This window comes from Dipteris shenzhenensis, chromosome 23 (assembly GCF_047967505.1).
Source record: "Dipteris shenzhenensis isolate YYH24624 ecotype China chromosome 23, Dip_SZ_1.0, whole genome shotgun sequence".
Taxonomy (NCBI): Eukaryota; Viridiplantae; Streptophyta; class Polypodiopsida; order Gleicheniales; family Dipteridaceae; genus Dipteris; species Dipteris shenzhenensis.
Window position 1 is genome coordinate 42,694,626 of NC_141618.1, and position 20,363 is coordinate 42,714,988.

At 40.6% G+C, this 20,363-nt stretch overlaps 1 protein-coding gene across 2 annotated transcripts; it reads left to right on the forward strand.

Annotated features, from left to right (window-relative positions):
• Positions 1 to 782: 782 nt before the first annotated feature.
• Positions 783 to 2,997, forward strand: LOC147887412 (putative mannitol dehydrogenase). 2 transcript variants are annotated; one of them, XM_087394157.1, is made up of 7 exons: positions 783 to 932; positions 1,131 to 1,244; positions 1,437 to 1,664; positions 1,749 to 2,034; positions 2,173 to 2,326; positions 2,417 to 2,645; positions 2,704 to 2,997. In XM_087394157.1, exons 1-6 carry the CDS (start codon positions 859 to 861, stop codon positions 2,614 to 2,616), a joined length of 1,056 nt encoding a protein of 351 aa, XP_087250283.1. In that variant the 5' UTR covers positions 783 to 858; the 3' UTR covers positions 2,617 to 2,645; positions 2,704 to 2,997. The 2 variants fall into 2 exon arrangements, with proteins under 2 accessions (XP_087250283.1, XP_087250282.1); XM_087394156.1 differs by having other exon boundaries at positions 2,417 to 2,638; positions 2,697 to 2,997.
• The last annotated feature ends 17,366 nt before the right edge of the window (positions 2,998 to 20,363 follow it).

Sequence of the window (20,363 nt, forward strand, 5' to 3'; positions counted from 1 at the left end):
CAATCCATACATGCTCTTAAGAGTGTTGATTAGCATCCATACATGCTCTCAAGAGTGTTTATAGAATCCATACATGTTGTCTAAAGTATCTATTAGCCCTACATGATGTGAAGGTCAAAGGGAAGTTAGTGAGGGAAGATCCAAAGGGTGTAAATGTGTCGCAACTTTGTGCCTCAATAGTGAACTCTAAGATAGATGATGCACTAAATGATGTAATATCCTCTCCATCTATGGAGATTGCTTATTGTCCTTGTCCTCCTTCTAGGGGTAGGGCAAGGTGGGGCAAGGGGTGGCATGGGGGTGGGGATGGGGGTCTAGTAGAGTTAGCCTGCTTGTGTGTGTGATGTAAAAGGAGCTCTAGATTTGTCTCAAAGACAATTAAGCTTAAGTCATACTTTTGGGGCGAAGCAAAAGCATTTCCATATGTGACTAGAGCAAGGAGTGTTTGTTATTCTGGATTATTGTACGTGGCATCACATCCATATCTACATCTGTGTTGGCATTGCTATAGATCATATTTGGAAGAGTCTAGACACACAAGCTTATGCAAGCCAGTCAATTAGAATTGAACTCGTCGTGGTAAAGTAAAACAATTAGAGGTTGAACTAGACATTTGTATGGACTATGAGGAAGGGTCATGTTCCAAGTGAAGAAGTAAAACCAATGAGAAGAACTGATGTACTATCGCAGCAATGAGAAGAACCATGCATTATGCGTGTCCCTGCAAAGCCTTTAATATCCCAACGGACTTGGAGGCCTATTTCCATTAGCGTGCCCCCCATTCAAAGTACTTCCAAAGTGCTCGTCTTGCCACCCCAGCTCTCCCTATCTTGCTAGCTTCAACCATTCACGTTTCTCATGGCTCAAGCGGTTTTGGGTTACGCTGCCAAGGATTCTTCTGGTATCCTTGCCCCCTTCCAGTTCACTCGCAGGTAGTACTCCTCACACTCTCGTCTCTTCCTCATCATCTTCCTGGATTAACGTCGCCAAATCTTGTCCCTCCTTGAATCGCCAGCTCGTTTATCCCGTAGAAATGTTGTTATCCTGCAGCTTGATGAGTTTATTCATGTGGTCGTGATGGCTTTGCTTGCATCCGCTCGCCTTTTTGATTTGCTGCCCGTTTTTGACAGAGCTACCGGAGAAGAGGATGTCACCTTCAAAATCACTCACTGCGGGATATGCCACTCCGATTTGCATCAAATTCGTAATGACTGGAAAAGCTCCTCATACCCTATGGTTCCAGGGTGAGTCTCCCTCCTTTGTGTCTAGCCGGATGGCTACCCAGGCTGCTAATATGGTGGATACTGGAGGTTTTGAATATACCGGTTCGCGGCTTAGTGTAGTGATGCTCTATATTCTTGATTTTCCAGCAATGATGCTGGTATGGTCAGGTTGGCAATCGGATCCAACGTATAATACTCGTGTCTCTGATGCAGGCACGAGATTGTTGGAATCGTTACGCAAGTTGGAGCTAAAGTGAAAAATTTTAAGGTAGGCGATCATGTTGGCGTGGGATGTATGGTGGGTTCTTGTGAAAAGTGCGATGCTTGCGACAAGTGCGAGGAGCAGTACTGCCCGAAAGTAATTTTTACATACAACAGCGTATACTACGACGGAAGTGCTACCCAAGGTGGCTATTCGACGTTTATGGTGTCCGACCAGAAGTAAGGCATTTTTTACTTCAGCAGTGGATATGTTTAGTGTGAATTACGGCCCTCAAGTTCTAACGTTGTCTCTCTTTCTATCAGGTTTGTTTTCAGCATACCCCCAAATCTTCCCTTGGATGGGGCAGCTCCCCTGCTATGTGCCGGTATAACTGTCTACAGCCCTATGAAGTATTTTGGCATGACCGAAAGAGGGAAGAGCCTCGGAGTTGTTGGGCTTGGAGGCTTGGGGCATATGGCAGTGAAGTTTGGCAAGGCGTTTGGGTTAAACGTGACGGTCATCAGTACATCGCCAAGCAAAGAGAAGAAAGCAAAGGAGGTGTTGGGCGCCGATCGTTTTATTGTCAGCAAGGATGAGAACCAGATGAAGGTGAAGTTGCCACTTGTAACTTGGGTTTGTAGGCTATACAATTCTATACGGTATGCCCTAACCAGTTCTTAATGATGTTGCATGGTTCTCCATGGAATTGACTTGTGAAAGCTGTGGTCCGCATGGAATGTTCTGCAGCAAGCTTTCAAATCATTGGACTACATAATCGACACCGTACCTGCAGTGCACGCTCTTGAGCCTCTGTTGCACCTCCTGGGCGTCAATGGGAAGATGGTTTTGGTTGGAGTACCGGACCAACCTTTAAAGTTGGCCCCCGGTGCTGTAATCTTTGGTAAGTAATGTGTACCCAACAGTTGCAAAGACCGTCTCCCAGAACTATCAAACATGGAAGTTGTGTAAATTCGTCCTGATGCATGTGCAGGCCGTCGCTTTGTGGGAGGCAGCTTGATCGGGGGCACAACAGAAACGCAAGAAATGCTGGACTTCTGCGGCAAACATAACATTACAAGCACGATCGAGAAGATCCCCATAGACCAAGTGAATGCTGCAATGACAAAGCTGGAGAAAGGCGACGTGAAGTATCGATTTGTGATTGATATCGCCGGAACTCTGAAAGCCTAGATGGAGGCAGCTATAGCTGGGAGTGTTTCAGTAATCCTGACGAGCCTAGATGGAGGCAGCTATAGCTGGGAGTGTTTCAGTAATCCTGACGATACTGTTGTCTTCCCCCTTAAGCATAGTTCAGAGGACATCATAAACTTTGCAGAGTAACACATTCTCAGCAAACTTATGGGGTAGCATCCTTGTTCACACGTTAGCATCTTTTATGAGGCAGTTAATATTACTTCATTGCTAATGTTTAGAACTACCTTATACGCTTATACCTTATGGATTTTTCCCAACCGGGAATAGTTAATATTATTACTAACTTCATTGTTAATGCTTAGAACTACCTTATGCTTCTATCATATGGAATTTTCCCAACCTGGAATACGTTTTGTATCTAAAGTTGTATATTTTTGTATTTGACTAAGTAAAGGCCTCACGTTTCAACATCCTCTCTTTTTTACAACAAAAATAGCATAATTGCTTTCATAATGGCAATAAGTCACTTTATATTCAAGCTAAATTTAACTGATGCCCAATAAATCATGCGAAATTTTGTTGTACATGATCTTGCTTATCAAGGGTCTTTTCCCTCACAAGATTTTTGGTAGTAGCCTATGAATGTCGTATGTCACAAAACCTCACCAAGTAACATGCTCTCTCACAAAACGTCACCAAGTAACATGCTCTCACAAGATTTTTATAGTAGCCTCTTCTACGTTACAAAACCTCACCAAGTAACATGCTCTCTCACAAGATTTTTGGTAGTATCCTCTTTTAAGAGGCAGATCACATTGGACAATGATACACTTTATCTTCCATCAATTTATATGAGAAAAAATATGGATCCATGCCATGGTGCTTTCCACATGAAATCTTTATGGTAAATGACTTAATTGTGTTGAAAAATAAGTGTATAATAATTTCACCATAATGGTGACAATTGTTGCATTCCTACAAGATTTATCCTATGAATAACTAGGAGAATCTTTCTCTCTATTCAGGAGATTAGGTTTGGGCTAATGCCATGCCAGGCCCTGAGCTTAGCCTTGACCTGTCTTTGAACCAGTTGAACCTTTGGTGCAGAGTAGACTTCTCCTCTTGTAGGGACGGAGACTCCTATGTCAGCAAGCCATCTGGGGGTTGGGTCAGGTGAGGAGCACAATGCGAATGACTTGCTCTAGCTATAGATGGAGCTTGATGCTTTCTAGAATCCCACACTCACAGGGTCCTTGTTGGATATGAAAATCATCGGTGAAGAACTGCCTCTCCGACATTACATATGTTGCCTCCATTTAGAGCTTCAAGAAGATCCACTGGCTCGAAATCGAAGCCCTCTTTAGAAAATTTTTGTGGGCTGAGGAAGCTAGCCGATGGCACATGCACTACATCCCTTGGGAGCCTCTAAAGGTTTGCAAGCTGTAGGAAGGTCTTGGACTCCTGAATGTGAGACAAAAAAATGTTGCCTTGATAGCTAAATTGCTTCCCCGATTGTTCATTAAGTACACCCCTTGGATCGACATTACCAAAAGCCATTTGGAAAATTGCAGGTCGATAGGAGTGGGTTGTTGGGCTAGCTTTTGGTGGTACGAGTGACTTCTTTCATAATTCCCTTGAAAGATTGTTAGGTCAGACCTAGCAGTAGGTTTGGTCAGAGCTTGGAAGGAGTGCATCCCGCTCCTCACTTAAAGGGCCTCATAAGAAATGGATTAGTCCTAATGAAAGGGCTAAGATAGGTCCCAAAAGGTCCTAACCCCCCCCCTCACCTAGGTGGGTTAAGCTCAAAAGTGACCCCACCTCTTACACCTCTTACACAACTCGTACTCCTAGGTGGGAACCAAAAAATTCAAAATTCAAAATTAGAATTTTGAATTCCCTCCCTCCTCTCTCCTCCCTCCCTCGCTCCCCCTTCTCACTCCCCCTACTTTCTCCCTCCTCCCCCTCCCTCCCTCCCTCCTCCCCCTCCCCTCTCCTCCCCTCCCCCTCCTCACTCCCTCCTCCCCCTTCCTCCTCGTCCCCCTCCTTCCCTCCCTCCTCCATGCCTGCTCCTCCTATCCTCCCCCTCCCTCCCTCCTCCACTGCTGCTCCTCCTCCCCCCTCCCTCCTGCTCCTCCTCCATGCCTACTCCTCCTCACCCTCCACACTTGTTGGTTTTCCCCCGTTTCCTCCTCTTCAACTATTGGTTCTCCCTCCCCCATCCCTCCTCCTCCTCGCCCTCCCTCTTCTACGTGCTACTCCTTCAAGCTTGCATCTCCACACCTTCTCCTTCTCTATAATCCTTTAGTCATGGCACCATTCGAGGACGTCTCCAACAAGTACTAGGTTCACTTACAGTTGGAGGCTGAATATGCTAGCCTCAGGGGGGTCACTATGTATAAACCCTCTATATCACGTGCGTTTAAGGCCTATATTTAAAATCCCTTATCTGTAAATTTTTTCATTAATAAAATGTACCCCTTTTCTATACAAATCTGTAAATTTTTTCCAAAACTATATAAAATAGTCCCTTATGTATATTTATTTCTGTAAATTTTAGAAATAAAAAATATCCTTCTGTTGAACTCACGTGATAGGGTTACATATGATGAGTGACCCCCCCCGAGATGCTAGCACACATGTATTCTAGGATTGAGGGGAGCTTCCAAAATCCACAGTCTTTGTTCACAAGGAAAGAAGCATCTCGACCTTTGGGTAGAAGGATCCTTGTATCCTTTAGATCCTGCCAACCAAAAGAGGCCTCCTTTCCATACAATGCATGAGCTAGTTCAATTTGTTGGAAATGGACATGCGTGGTTGCTTGGTTATTGCAATCGGTTAAACAATACCCTGTCAATGGCTATGTAAGCAAGCAAGATGCACAGAGCTCAAGCAGAGAGATGCTAGCACATTTAGAAAATAGCATCATTGTTGCAATGCATAACTCTGTGTAGGATCTTCAAAGGAAGAACTAGGATATTTATGATAAAGCCAAAGCATTGGACTTGGAGTGAAATGCATTGGACTTGGAGGGACATAAATTAGAAGAGTCACTCAGTAAGCTAGCTGAGTCCAAAAAAGTCTTGGAAAGATCTATATACAATCAAATTTGATGAGCCATAGAGAAGGAACAAGAGAAGGCAGAAGAACGAGTACAAAAGATGAAAGAAACACCTTTGGGATTGAAGGAGAGGAAAAGAAGGTACTTACATAACATGGATGCATTGGGACCCACTGGTGGTGCTAGAAAGAGGAGAGTCCAGGCTACAAGGTTGCTTATCAAATGTTCCAATGAGATTACACTCTTTTGTGCTACATTGTTTATGACAGTTTTTATTGTGTTCTCCTTTGGGAACTTCATGGAGGATGTGATGGGAAGAACGAACGGGGATGATATTGACTATTCATATGCTCTAGCTAGTTTATTAAAGTCAAGCGATGTCATTGGGATGCTAAGGGACCCAAGACACAAGCGCCTACTATGAGATGTGCACAACAAGAAACAAACCAATGTGCAAGAGAAATGCTTGGAGGGTACCACTGCGTAAGGGGCAAAATGACTTGGAAGAGTAAAAAGAAATCTGGCTTGCAAACCTTTGAGATGAATGCTTTCAACAATATGTTGACAAACTGCAACAAGCAATGGTCAAATTCTATGGCATGAGAGAAGATGGTAAGAGGAAATCCATCATAGCATTGCACTTTACTTAGTTCATTTCCTATATCATGTTTATCCTAATGATTATTCTCTTTTGTTGAACAGATTGCAATGGAAAGCTCATATTTGTCATCAAAATGAATGAAGCTTCTTGCAAAGGAGGAAGACATTAGTCTATCCCGATTGCACCAGAAGTAGAATCTCAATGTACACCATCCACATGTTAAGAAGTAGAGACTCAATGTACTCTTAGAGCATCACAGCCTCAAGAGGACTCATTTGACTCTATTCAGTTATAAATCATATAGAAAGAAACATGAGTCCTTGAATATTTTTATCTTGTTTGTGTTGACTAATGATAGTGTTTTTTAAACTTATGTTAAATGTTACAATACATTAGGATATTTACTTATGATATTTATTCAATTTGTATTATTATTGTATTAGCAATTCTAAAAAAATAAATTGTATTAGCAATTCTAATATGATATGCTCAGCCCTACCAGACTTGTTGCAGAGAATACAAAACTATTACAAGCCATAGAAGCCAAGATCACACTAGAAGATCTCATAATTAGTATGTCTTATCTTCTCAACAATCCAATCATCCACAGACTCCACATCCATATCCTCAACATAATTACAATGAAGGAAGAAATTCAAGAAATCATGATGGACAGGCCACAGAGGCTGAGATCACACTGGAAGATCTCATCATTAGTATGTCTTATCTTCTCAATAATCCAATCTTCCACAGACTCCTCTTTCATATCGTCAACATAATTACAATGAAGGAAGAAATTCAAACAATCACAGATTGTTTCTTTATAATCTCTTTGGTAGGCCTTTATTGTTCTTTCAGCATCCCGATCAAATCAACCATACCGAGTGCTTCGATAACGTAGGTTGCTTAAGAAGTCCAATAGATCTTGTCATGCTTTTATAATACATTGTATAAGTCTTTTGCTCTCTGCTATCTTCTGAGTCTCCTCCCTTTCTGTCTGCCTCTGTGCATTGAATTACTCTCTCTCCATCCGTGTCAGTGGAGAGCCTTGTCGAATTCTTGCATCTCTCCTTGCTCCTTGGTCAGCAACCCATTGTTTGAGACTGTCGATTCCAGACTCCACGTCTCCAATGATGCTAAGGACATCCATGGTGGGTGGAGAGATGATAAATTAAGAGTGATAAATGAAGAATGTGCTTGTAGAAGGACTAGGATGGACGAAAGAAGGGAGTCTAATTATATTATTCTTGTCTTCAATCACTTTATTTCATACATTTAAACTGATTCAAAATCTATCATCTCATGTGTCTCTCAAATTTACAGTTTTTTATTTTTTACTTCACTCAATGGAAAACTCACCTCTCTAAATTTATAAAATCCGTTTTACTTTTTTTGAAGTGATCCAACTTATTTTATACAATAAATATCTTATGATGAGAATCTAATAATTATATCATTCTTGTGTTCCATCACTTTATTTTATAGATTTCAATGTACTCAAAATCTATCATCTCACATGTCTTGCATTACCATCTTGCATCAGCAAGTCTAACTTATTATATTAAAAAAAAATCTCAAGATGAGATTCTAATAATTATATCATTCTTGTGTTCCATCATTTTATTTTATAGATTTCAATGTACTGATCACTGTCTTACATGTCTCACATGTCTCGCATTACGGTCTTGCATTTGTTACTTCAGATAATCTAGTCATCTCAACCTCTACCAATTCTTTATTCTAAATCTTTCATCTCACATTATGAGTCTATAGTTCTATAAATCCCTTAGTAGTCGTTCGTCTTCTATATCTCGCCCGTAGTAAACACTTCTTCCACTTTGCTCTTCTTACCTTACTCCTCTCCTCAAGCTTACTCCTTTCATCTCACATTATGAGTCTGCACTTCTATAAACGCCTTAGTAGTCATTAGTCTTCTATATCTCACCCATAGCAAACACTTCTTCCACTTTGCTCTTCTTACCTTATTCCTCTTCAAGCTTACTCCTTCCATCTTGGTTGCCCATACCCTTACCTCCTCTCCTCAAGCATACTCCTTCCATCTTGGCTTACCTCCTCTAGTTACCTTCCTCGCTCTCATTACCTTCCTCCTTTTGTTTCCATGGATCTTTTTAAAGTAATCGATTCCGTAGAGGAAGCCATTGGCAGCACCAAACTATGGATTGTCGAGAACCCGGGAAAGAGAGAGGAGAGAAAGCAAAATCCAGCTCCGTTAACCCAGTATGAGAATGATGACTTTGCTCGTCAGAAGGACTTAGAGAAGGAGGAGAAAAGAAAAATAAGTATGGCTACAAGTGAAATAGATAAATTGCAGTCATATAGGAGAGAGTTGACAGACTTTCAAAGTGAGATATCTTCGCGTATGGCTCGTTATGGAAGATTTTCACCCCAGGAAGTGCAAGCCATTCGGTATAAACAAAGTGTTATGAAGGAGAAAATTCATCAATCCTTACTTCTCTCCTATAATTTTAACTACATTGATAAGGATGAGATGAGCTCAGCTCTTGAATGGTTGAATTTAGGATAGAGAGAGAAAATAGATTTGCCTTCTAGTGAGAGGCTTATTGTAACTTTTGGTGTTTTTAAACATCTTTATAAAAATTGTGAGAGTTTGTTACTTCCACTTGTAACTTTTGAAAGTGCTTCCTAAACACTATTATAAATATTAAGAGAGTTTACAATTACTGGATCTTATTTTTTTTTGTAACTTATCTCAGGCTTATTTTAACTTTTGGTGTTTGTTAACACTTTTATAAATATGGTGAGAGTTTCCTTAATACGGTAACTTTTGAAGGTGTCTATTAACACCCTCGAGGGCATCATATGTAACCCTATCACGTGAGTTCAACAGAAGGATATTTTTTATTTCTAAAATTTACAGAAATAAATATACATAAGGGACTACTTAAAATAGTTTTGAAAAAAATTTATAGATTTGTATAGAAAAGGGGTACATTTTATTAATGAAAAAATTTACAGATAAGGGATTCTAAATATAGGTCTTGAATGCACGTGATATAGAGGGTTTATAAATGGTGACCCCCCTGAGTTAACACCATTAAATATCAAGAGAGTTTGTAACTTTTGAAGGTGTCTATTAACACCATTCAATATTAAGAGAGTTTACAACTGCTGAATCTTATTTTTTCTTATAACTTATCTAGGTTGCATTAAATTTTATAAGTTGAGTTTCATCTTCTTTAAAAATATATTAAAAAATGCTTGTTTTTATATATGCTTTGAAGATTGGGTTTTTCTTAAATTTTATCCAAAAACTAGTGCAAAAGTATATGTAAAAATGAATTTGTACATTGACAAGTCCAAAATTAATTAAATAAGTGTTGTTATGCAAAAAAACCATGAAAACTCCTACACATATGAAACCTTAATATTTTCTTTGTCTTTAATATTATTATAAAGACTATTAAAGAGAATGTAAACAAATTTCTAAATCCTTTTATTCAAGGACAATTAATCTATAAAGATGAATTTAATGAACTTTCTTGTTTGTTTATAGGCAGAAGAGGAGGAGCAACCCATGCTTGTGCACTCACAACTTCAAAAAGATTTAGTGATGCTTTGTGAGAGCATCAATGAAGTTAAAGTTCTACAAAATCAGATCTTCCAATCTCAATAATGTTGAAGGACATACCTCTAGGAACACTTCTTTCTTCTTCTATTCCTACTACATCTCTTTTGAATGCTCAAATTTTGGCTGGTTAGGAACCTAGTGATGATTATGTTATACTAGAGATCAGGGATGAGGATGTAGTGGGACTTGAGGAGGAGGAGAGAAGGAGATAAAATGATAGGAGAGAGCTATCATAGAGATGAATTCTACAAACATGAATGCATTAGCAAGAAGGGGGATCTCATTCAATGTGTTGTTTGTGAACACCTCAATATTTTCCATTCAGTATAGAGGAGATTCTAATCCTCTCTAATCCTAGTAAAGAGGTCAATGACAAAGTGATGATGTTCATTCTAAGGTTGGATAGAAACACTCTCATGTACTTCAATCAAAACCTTGAATCTAAGAAGATAATGTTCATTTATTTTTTGATGCAGTGTGGTCATAACACAGATACCTCTATTAGTACAAAGTCATGTGTTTATGCTTCATTCTCTCCTTTTGGTAATACTTATTATCAAAGTCATGCATTTATGCTTCATTCTCTCCTTTTGGTAATACTTATTATCAATAATGAAAGGACAAAAACATATGTTTGTATGTGGTTTCCATCTACAAAATTTCAATGATAGTGAGTTGTCTTTATGGCATATTGCTAGCAGCTTGCATTGGAGTTTGGTATGTGTGGACTTGAAAGCTAGAGAATGTTCCTATCTTAATTCAATGAAAGGATATTATGGCATGATGATATAGTAAGTATATAGTAAATGTTGTGTACCCTATGCAATGCCCATGCTAAGTATACTATACAATATCCACACTAATTTGTGTTATATATTATCATGATTGGAGGGTCTACAAAAAATTTGATATATGCCATTGAGGTAGTCATGCACCGATAGAAAGGTGACTTAGTAGACACAATGGATTATCTATAATGCCCAATAGTACAACGAAATATTCAATGGATTACCTACAATGCCCAGTAGTATAACAAAATAACTCCATGCAAGTAGAGGAGATTCAATCGACACTTGCACTTCAAAGAAGAGGAGGTTGATTTTACACAAACAATATCAAAGGCTCCACAGGAAGCACTGATAGAATCATAGTCTCCACATGGAGCACCAACAAAATCACATCTTCTAGATAAAGCACCATAGCCTCCACATGAAGCATCACAGCCTCCACATGAAGCACCGGCGAAAGACTCTACTCCATTGTCAAGCATCTAGATGGTTGTATTCTCAAGTATCTTTGCATGGATTTCTTTTTGTAGAATGTAGAAAATGTGTATCTATGAGGAGCATTTGCTCATGATTTTTAAGGAGGATTGAATGTATTTGTTAAAAATACTTTGAGATATTAGCAACGCCTATTCTCCATTGATGTATAACATGTTGTTAAATCTCACAATTGTCCCTTTGTATAAGATTTTATGTTAAATTTCACAATTGTCCCTTTGATGTATAAGGTGTTATGTTAAATTTACAATTTGTAATATTTTGCACTTTCAAAACCTTTAAATTTTGTCTTAATTTTTAATCCTTAAGTACTCAAAAATATGTATAAAAATGTGTTTAAAGAGTGCACTTTCCAAAATTACTTGAGAATTACTTACAAAAATGAATTTGGAGAGTGAATGAGTTCAAAATTAATTAAATGCATGTTTGACGATACTACAGCACTTAGGGGGCAAGGGTTTTCAAGGGATATAACTTGTCTGATTTTAAATGAAGATTTAAATCAATTTTAGAGAACTAAAAATATTGTTAAAAATCCCCTGATCAAGGTGCTCTTTCTTTGGTGATTGGTGGAGTTGGTCGATTCCCATCATAACATGTTTTTTAAACCACAATGTGACCTACATTGCTTGTATACGGCATACCATACAACGAAATAACATATTAATTGGTACATTCTTGGTCAACTAATTACCATTTTTTGGCCATAAAAGTAGATGTTTCTAATGATTTTTAAATATATTTAGATTCATGAATTAAAATTTATTTAAAATATACTTTTTGATTAAGAACATTTTATACAAATCTTTGGTAGGTGGAGCTATGGGACAAGGGTGCATTTGAAAAGCTACCTCCTAGTCCATGTAACTTGACCCTCGAGGAACCATTCTTAGGTGAAAAATAGTATGAAAGAAGAAGAATCCTTTCCTAGGAAAATCCAGCTTGGAAAGTATATGTGGAATACATTATTTGCATGATAGCAAATTAAGATCTAGGGGCTAAATATAAATCAAAATAGTATGAGATCTAGGGAACCATTCTTAGGTGAAAAATAGTATGAGTATACAAGAATCCTTTCCACAAATAATTCATCTTGGAAATTATACATGGAATAAATTATTTGCATGACGCAGATTAAGATCTGTAGATAAAATACACCTCAAACAATATCAAAATTTAAGCAACAATATAATGCCATCCCCAAACTCTAATTTAACATGAGAAAGGAGAACTTTTAGATCTTCTAGAGGAAAGAGAATTGAATCTTGTAGAGAGGGGAGGACCATGATGATGATTGAGACGTAAGAGTCTCATTGCTATACTCATTGTACTTAGACAAAGTTAGGACAAAATTTGTTTGATTGACCATTTCTCATATGACATTATGCTTGAATATTTTCAAATAAGAGAAGAATGTTTAGTTTGGATTACATTCTCTATAGAAGTACTACTCCTATGTGTTAATATATTTGATTGAATAAATTTTAGCTATTGTATTTGCATATAAGTAAAGCATGTTTTATGTTAATAAAATGTGCTAAGAGAATATTGCATATGCTAAAAGGAGAATTTGCCTACACATGCAATTTCAATGATGATTATGTTTAGTCATGTACCTTATGAGTATAATACATAAGCATTTTAAATATTAGTTCAATACACAAATATAATGCTATTAGATATATGAATAAGTAGTCCATGTCTTTCAATGGTGCAACTAGAATCAAGCATGAAAGTTCATTCTCACTGAAATAAATAGAGTGTTGAATTTCTTGAAAGAAAGATATGACATAACATGTCATTCCTTCTAGACACTACATTGAGTGGTTGCTCTCCTTTACACTATTGATCCTAAAGTTTTATAGTTAGCATTCCTTATCTATCCCAAAAGAAACTTCTTCATATTCAATTTATGATATTCTACAAGTAATAGTGTGACATTCCCTCCTCATGGGCACATGGATCATCTCTATGATGGGTTGTATCACTGGGAGAGGGAAGATGGTGCTCTTCCTAGCAATCTATTGGCCCTTAGGAAGCCTCTCTATGTCCAGGAGGTTATCAAACACATGTTGTTCAATCGGGGGAGGGCTCTCTTGGGGAGGGGAAGGCCGAGGGAAAGGCTAAGGGGAAGGCTGAGGAGAAGGTTGAGGGGAAGGATAAGGGGAAGGCTGAGGGGACGGTTGAGGATCAGGAAGGTTAAGGCTCAGGGGAAGGCTGAGGTTGAGGGGAAGGGTGAGGGGAAGGCTAAGGGTCTCAAGCTAAGGCTGAGGCTAAGGCTGAGGCTAAGGGGAAGGCTGAGACTGAGGGGAAGGCTGAGGGAAAGGCTCATGCTCTTGGGGCTAGGGAGTGGGCTCACAGGACTTGGGAGGAGGAGAAGGCTCAGGAGACTAGGGAGTGGGCTCAGGGGACTTGGGGGAGGGCTCACAAGAGTTGCAAGAGGGCTCACGAGAGTCGTGGGACACCTCACGAGAGTTGGGGGAGGGCTCACGAGAGTCGGGCGAGGTGCCACCAGACCCGGATAGGTTCGTGTGCGCAGATGCCATGGAGGTGGTGGAGGTAGAGGAGGAAGTGTGGAGGTGGCATCCAGTGGGTCTAGCAGTGTTCTTCACTCTCGCCATTGAATAATGAGAGTTAGGGTTTTTTTAACATTTTATATTGGCCAATCATGTTTTGACATCCCTTTTAATTACATTTAGGGTTTCATCGTGCCCCCTGGCCCCCCCCTAACCCCCCCAACCCCCCCACCCTCGTCGCCCTCCCCCCCATTGCTGTCAACCTACTTGCCCCACCCATACCCATCACCCTCCCCTATACCCCCCACCCCCCCTCGCCCCTGCCTCATCACTTCCTTTCTGATGTGTGGATTCTTGCACCTTAGGTCCCTCCAATGAAGTTGAACCTTGTTCAATGGCACCCTGAAAGTATTCAAAGATAATCTTTGACTACATTTTTCTTGCTTCCTCAATGGGAAATTCCTCCCACACATGTTGGAGGATCTCCAATGCAGGAACCAATTCAGGAAATCTAGGTGTTGTTGGCAGTGGCATCACAAAGTGCATTGCATCTTTCTTTGAAAGAAGAAACAATCTGTTGCTCATTCTTGACTTTATGTAAATCATCATTGTACTGCTATCTTTTTCAATTTTTATTCCTAGTAAGTTGCCCCCTTGAATGCTCTTTGAGAAAGATACATCTGATGCCCACTCATCTTTCTCCAACTCTCTCTTTGTCATCACTAGAATGAGATTTCCTTTACTCAATACCAAGAACCATGCTTTCTTTGTTGTGTCAACAACGGTCCAGTTTGTGAAGTCCTTTGGGACACATTAATGGATGCATTCCCTTGTCCTTGAAATCTTCCTCGGTTGAAATGATTTCCTCTTTGTTGATTTTGATGTTGTTGAGGATGATGTTGATGCTGATTTTGCTGATGACTTTCTTGCTGATGATGACCACTTCTCTAGAATGATCTACCTTTGCCTCTACCTCCACCTCTGCTTCTGTCTGAAGTTGTGAATGCTTGATCATTAGAATGAACTTTGCATGCATGAATGGCTTGCATCCTGAGTCCTTCACTAGGTAAGATTGACTAAAGTTCTTCCATTGTCAGAATTTGCCATTGAATGGCAATATTCTGGACTAGATTCTTGTATCCCTCTCCCAGTCCATTCAGGATGACTTGAACTATTTCTACTAGGTTCATGGTCTCTCCAACTGCTGCTGCAAGTTGACTGTTGTAGTCTTTGATCCAGAGTACGTAAGCATGATCAGTTTTGCTACTATTGTGGAAACTCTGGTTGATGTGAGAATCTTGGAAGTGTTCTTTGACTCATAGAGAGTTGCGAACATATCCCATGCTTCTTTTGAAGGGGCAAATTGATGTGTGTGTGTGTGTATGCCTATGGGCTTGGAATCCTATGCAAGGAGTGTGTGAGTGTAGGTATGCTAGAAGGTTCTAGTGACTCATCAGCTAGGTGTGTCATGTTGGTGTGATGTGTGAGTGATGATAGGAGGTGATTGATTAAGATAATCATGGAGATGATTTTGGATCTGGGATCTACTAACATGGAGGCAGTTGCTTATATATGTAACCACTCTTTGAATAAAGTTTAACATTGGTGCCTCATTGCTTTCTCTATGGATTCACACATGGTATCAGAGATTGCTGAAGATCCTAGTGCCTAGAAAGAGATACTTTGAAGATTCCCTCTAGATTCTCTCTTCTTCCCCGAATGAAGTTTTCTTCTTCCTTCCTTCCATGAATTTCCTTAAGCTCATTCTCCTCCTACAAGCCACCATTGCTCTAGCCCTTTCAGGTGTAGACTCCCCTAGTTAGGGCACCCTTCCACTTGAGAGAAATTGAAGCATTATGGCTTCTATAGCCCATGCTTACACTCGCCCTATCCCACTCCATTTCTGTTAATATAGCTTACTGGAGCCACCATTTTAAAAACGGTCTGAGTTTCACTTAGGCGACCCTATGGGCTACCTATTGGTGTATTTTGAGAGCAAATGGTCCAAGGAATGAGGACAAACTATAGAAAAACTAGTCGGGTTTTTCAAGAAGACATGATTCTTAGAGGCAAAGAAGATGCTGTTGCCCCTGGAGGTGTGCAGCTTCTTTTGGTCTAAGACTTGCACTAAATCTTTTACTCCTAATGACCATTAATTGCATAAGAAATGCCCTCAAGTTGATGCTTTGTGGTGTGAGGTAGCAATCCTCCAAGGTTACTCTATTTCTGCAAGCATTTCTTGACTATTTTTTTGAAAATAGATGCTACACTAAATGCTAAGTTGATGCTTGAGGAGTTCAAATTCAAATCAGAGATCAGACATTTCTTTTTTAGATAAGAGAATGCTCTTTGAAGTTCAGTGGATGTTGATTTCTTGACAAAATGTCAAACTCTCAATCTTCTTCAAGTGCCAAGAAGACTACAAAGATAAAGTACAAGGTAAAGAAGACCCAGTTAAGAGGTTGTGGGAGAAGCCAACTGGTTATGCATATGCTAAACAATTAGGATTTTTTGAATTTTTATCTTGCAATTTGCATCTATATCGTGAAGGTGATTTCTTTATTCAAAAATATTGATCTTTTGTAGAGGGATTCGACACTGCCATTAAATTGGTAAGACCTTCCCAAAACGTCTTCCAAATAAGTTTGAAGAAGAGGGGTTCCAGACTTGGCAAACAAAACTGAAGTTTATTCTCATGAAAGAAGGAATATGGAAGGTGGAAAATGGAAAAGAAACTAAACTGACAACTAGGGAGGGAGAAGCTTCATGGCTTCCCAAAGATGAAAAAGCACTTTCTATAACTGCTCTTGGTTTGAGTGATTCTTTTATCCCATCACATTGATGGATGCAAGAGTGCTCATGTTGCATGGACTCATCTTGAGCATGTTTTTGGAGCACAGGGGAGATGCTCTAAGTTTAGCTTGCTTATCAACTTATTTGATTTAAAATTGGATAGAGGGGAATCCATTTGTTCACATCGAAATTCAATGAAGAGCATTTTGACACAGTTATTTGGCATCAAGTTTAATATTGATGAAGATATTGTAATTGCCATCTTACTTAGAAGTCTCACTAAAGAATATGGCACTATTGTAGCCACACTCACCAATATACCAAAGATAAGTTTGGTGTAAATTGAAGCATCCCTCTTGGAAGAGGAAAGAAATATCAAACAAAGAAGTGATCACAAAGAAGGGGCATATTTGGCCAAAAGCAACTTTAAGCGAAAGAGCAAAATGAAGTGTAACTTTTGTGGCAAACCTGGACACTTTGAAAAGGAATGCTATGCAAAAAAGAGATGTTTAGCCAATCTTGTTGAAAACCAAGAATCCTAAGAGTGAGTCACAGGTTGGGGCCATGTGTGTTGCCACATGATGGTGGGCAAGCATCTCGTGTACTTTTGTTGAGGGATGAGGTCATCAATTTGTAGGGGGGAATGAAGGGGCAAAGTGATGTGTGTGTGTGTGTGTATGCCTATGGGCTTAGAGTCCTATACAAGGAGTGTGTGAGTGTAGGTGTGCTAGAAGGTTCTAGTGACTCATCAGTTAGATATGTTAGGTTGGTGTGATGTGTGAGTGATCATAGAAGGTGACTGATTGAGATAATCATGGAGATGATTGTGGATCTAGGATCTACCAACATGGAGGCAGTTGCCTATATATGTAACCACTCTTTGAACAAATATTTACATTGTGCCTCATTTCTTTCTCTATGAATTCACAGAGCATCAATATATATATGAAGACGTGCATGAGGTCCTGCGTCACCCATCTAGCCATCACGAGGAGGACAATATGAGTGATAGTAATGTAGAGTAGTAGACCTCCTTCTCTCTTTAGAATACACATGAGAATGTCTCTTTTGGAGACAAATTGTGTGTAAGAATACTATTTTTGCGAGAATTTTTGTATATAAACACTCTTTTGGATACATATGTAATGTATTTTATGGAGATATATGAAAATGTAAGATGAAGTCTTAAGTAAATCGTCGTTTCATAGTTTTAATCAATTGAACTTGAGTTTTAAAGCTTTTTTCGCTTCTTACCCACTCTTGTGTTTGTGTTTACTTTCTTATTTGTGTCTGTGTTTGTCTAATCCCCCCAAATTAGACATGTTAGCACATCGCACGTCCAGAGAGCATAGACCCCGTGATCATTAAACCCCTCATAGGAGGAGACATCATGGGCTATACTATCAAGAGGACTTCGATTCCACTTAGCTGACTCCTCAGGTGCCTACCCCAGTGACTACCCTTGGGTGGACTCCCCATGGGCCAACTCCTCAAGGGCCTACCCCAATGACTACCTCTTGGGGAACTCCTTTGCTAGCAACCCATGGATTTATTAGGAGTCTTGATGAGTTTGTCGCATCCATGAACAATGCAGAGGAAGCAAGATTCCTCTCTCTCATCCCTGAGGACCTCAGCTATCCCTCTCTTACACCCCTAGGGGGTATATTAGGGACATCAATTCCTTTACCTACCCGACGAGCATCCCCTGTAGCCCCTTTCAAGGGGTCATCACATGGGCATACCCATCGTAGGTCTAGAAAGAGTAGTAACGATCGAGGTTATTGTGGCGGCATGAGGGATGTAGACGAGTCTACAAACTCCCATCCCTCCATGTCTCCCCTATATCATGAGACATAGTACCAGCCAGGTTTCCTCGCTCTATCCAATCATAAGTCACAGCACACCAGAGACCACCAATCACTTCCTTACTCCTCACTCATTAAGTGCTCATTCCACCCCTCGCTATCGCTCTACTACTCCATCCATGGCAAATCCTTCGGATTTTTTTTTGCTTGAGGACCTATCCTATAGAGTGAACAGCATTGGGGAGGTTATACAAGACAGAGGATGGGAAGGTATAATCATGTCCCTCGTAGCAAGAGTGGATGGCGCATGCATCGAGTCATTGGAGCCATGTCTCTCCAAGTAGCAAGTGCATTTGTGAGCACACAATTTTGTACTCCCCGTGTGTGGGACCGAGGTGTGCTTTTATGATGTCCTTGCGGGGGGCGTGCTTGCTATTCTCGATGCCTCCTCAGTGGCTTGTTGTGTAGATATTTCCTCCTCTACTTGTAGATCTTCCACTGGAAAGTTGAAGGAGGGTAACTAACCTAAACCCTAAACCCTAACCTAAATCCCTAAACCCTAATCTCAAAACCCTAAACTTGAACCCTAAATCCTAAACCCTAAACCCTAACCTCAAAACCCTAAACCTAAACCCTTACCCCTAATTCCTAATCCTAGACCTCTAACCCCTAAACCTTAAACCCTAAACCGTAAATCCTACATCGTAAACCCTAATCTATAAACCCTAATTTCCAAACCCCAACCCATAAACCCTAATCCCTAATCCCTAATCCCTGATCCCTAAACCCTAAACCCTAACTCCCAATCCCTAAACAGTAAATGTTAATCTTGACTCTCTAAACCCTCAACTATAACAAATAAAAACTAATCCCTAATCTCTAAACCCTAAACCCTAACTCCTAAACCCTAAACCCTAAACCCTAACCCCCAAACCCTAACCTCAAACCCTAAACCCTAAACCCTAACCCCCAAACCCTAAATCCTAAACCCTACCCCCCAAACCAAACCTTGAACCCTAAACCCTAACCCCCAAACCCTAAACCCTAAACCTTAAATCCTATGAGTGTTTTCAGTAATATCATTTATTTAAGTAATAGTTTTTATTAGGATTCATAAGTAGGAGTGGAATTGATAGTAAGAATGTGGGAATGGGAGTGGGAGTTGGGAGGGTGGTAGTGGGAGGAAAGGGAGAGTGGGAGTGTGGAAGTGGGAGTGGGAGTAGGAGAGGGGAGCTAGGTGTGGGAGTTGGAGAGGCAGTGGGATTGTGGGAGGTGGGGATGGGAGTGGGGGTGGGAGGATGGGAGTGGGAGTGGGAGAGGGAGTGGGAATGGGGCAGGTGGGGGTGGGGGTGGGGGTGGGAGAATGGGAGTGGGAGTGCGAGTGGGAGAGGGAGTGGGAATGGGGGAGGTGGGGTTGGGGTGAGGGTGGGAGGATGGGAGTGGGAGTGGGAGTGGGAGGGGTGGGGTGGGGTGGAAGGATGGAAGTGGGAGAGGGAGAGGGAATGGGGGAGATGGTGGTGGGAGAATGGGCGTGGGAGTGGGAGAGGGAGTGGGAATGGGGGAGGTGGGGGGGGGAGGATTGGATTTGGAGGGGTGGGGTGGGAGGATGGGGGTGGGAGTGGGAGTGGGAGTGGGAATGCGGGAGGTGGGGGTGGGAGAATGGGAGTGGGAATGGGGGGGGAGGGGTGGGGGTGGGAGGATGGGATCGTGGGAGTGGGAGGATGGGAGTGGGAGTGGGAGTGAGAGGTGGAGGTGGGAGAATGGGAGTGGGTGGGAGAGGGAGAGAAGATAATGTGATGGAGAGGCCAATGGGAGAGGAGATAATGATATAGAAGGACTAATGAGAGAGAAGCACTTAAAACCCTAGTTTTTCTTATATATACTCTCCTCCTCTCATTGTTTCTCTCATTTCAACAAGGAAGAGCAAGAGGAGAAGCAAAAAGAGGAGCAAGAGCAAAAGCAAGCACAAGCATCGATCTCAACTTTCTTCTAGGTACTTTTTTTAAAATTTGCATTCTTTGAAATTTATTATAGAGAGAGAAAAAAGTGAAGGAGAGACTTTTAGAGAGAGATTGTAAGAGAGAGAGTCTTGCTGCCTCGGCAGCAAAAGAGAGAGA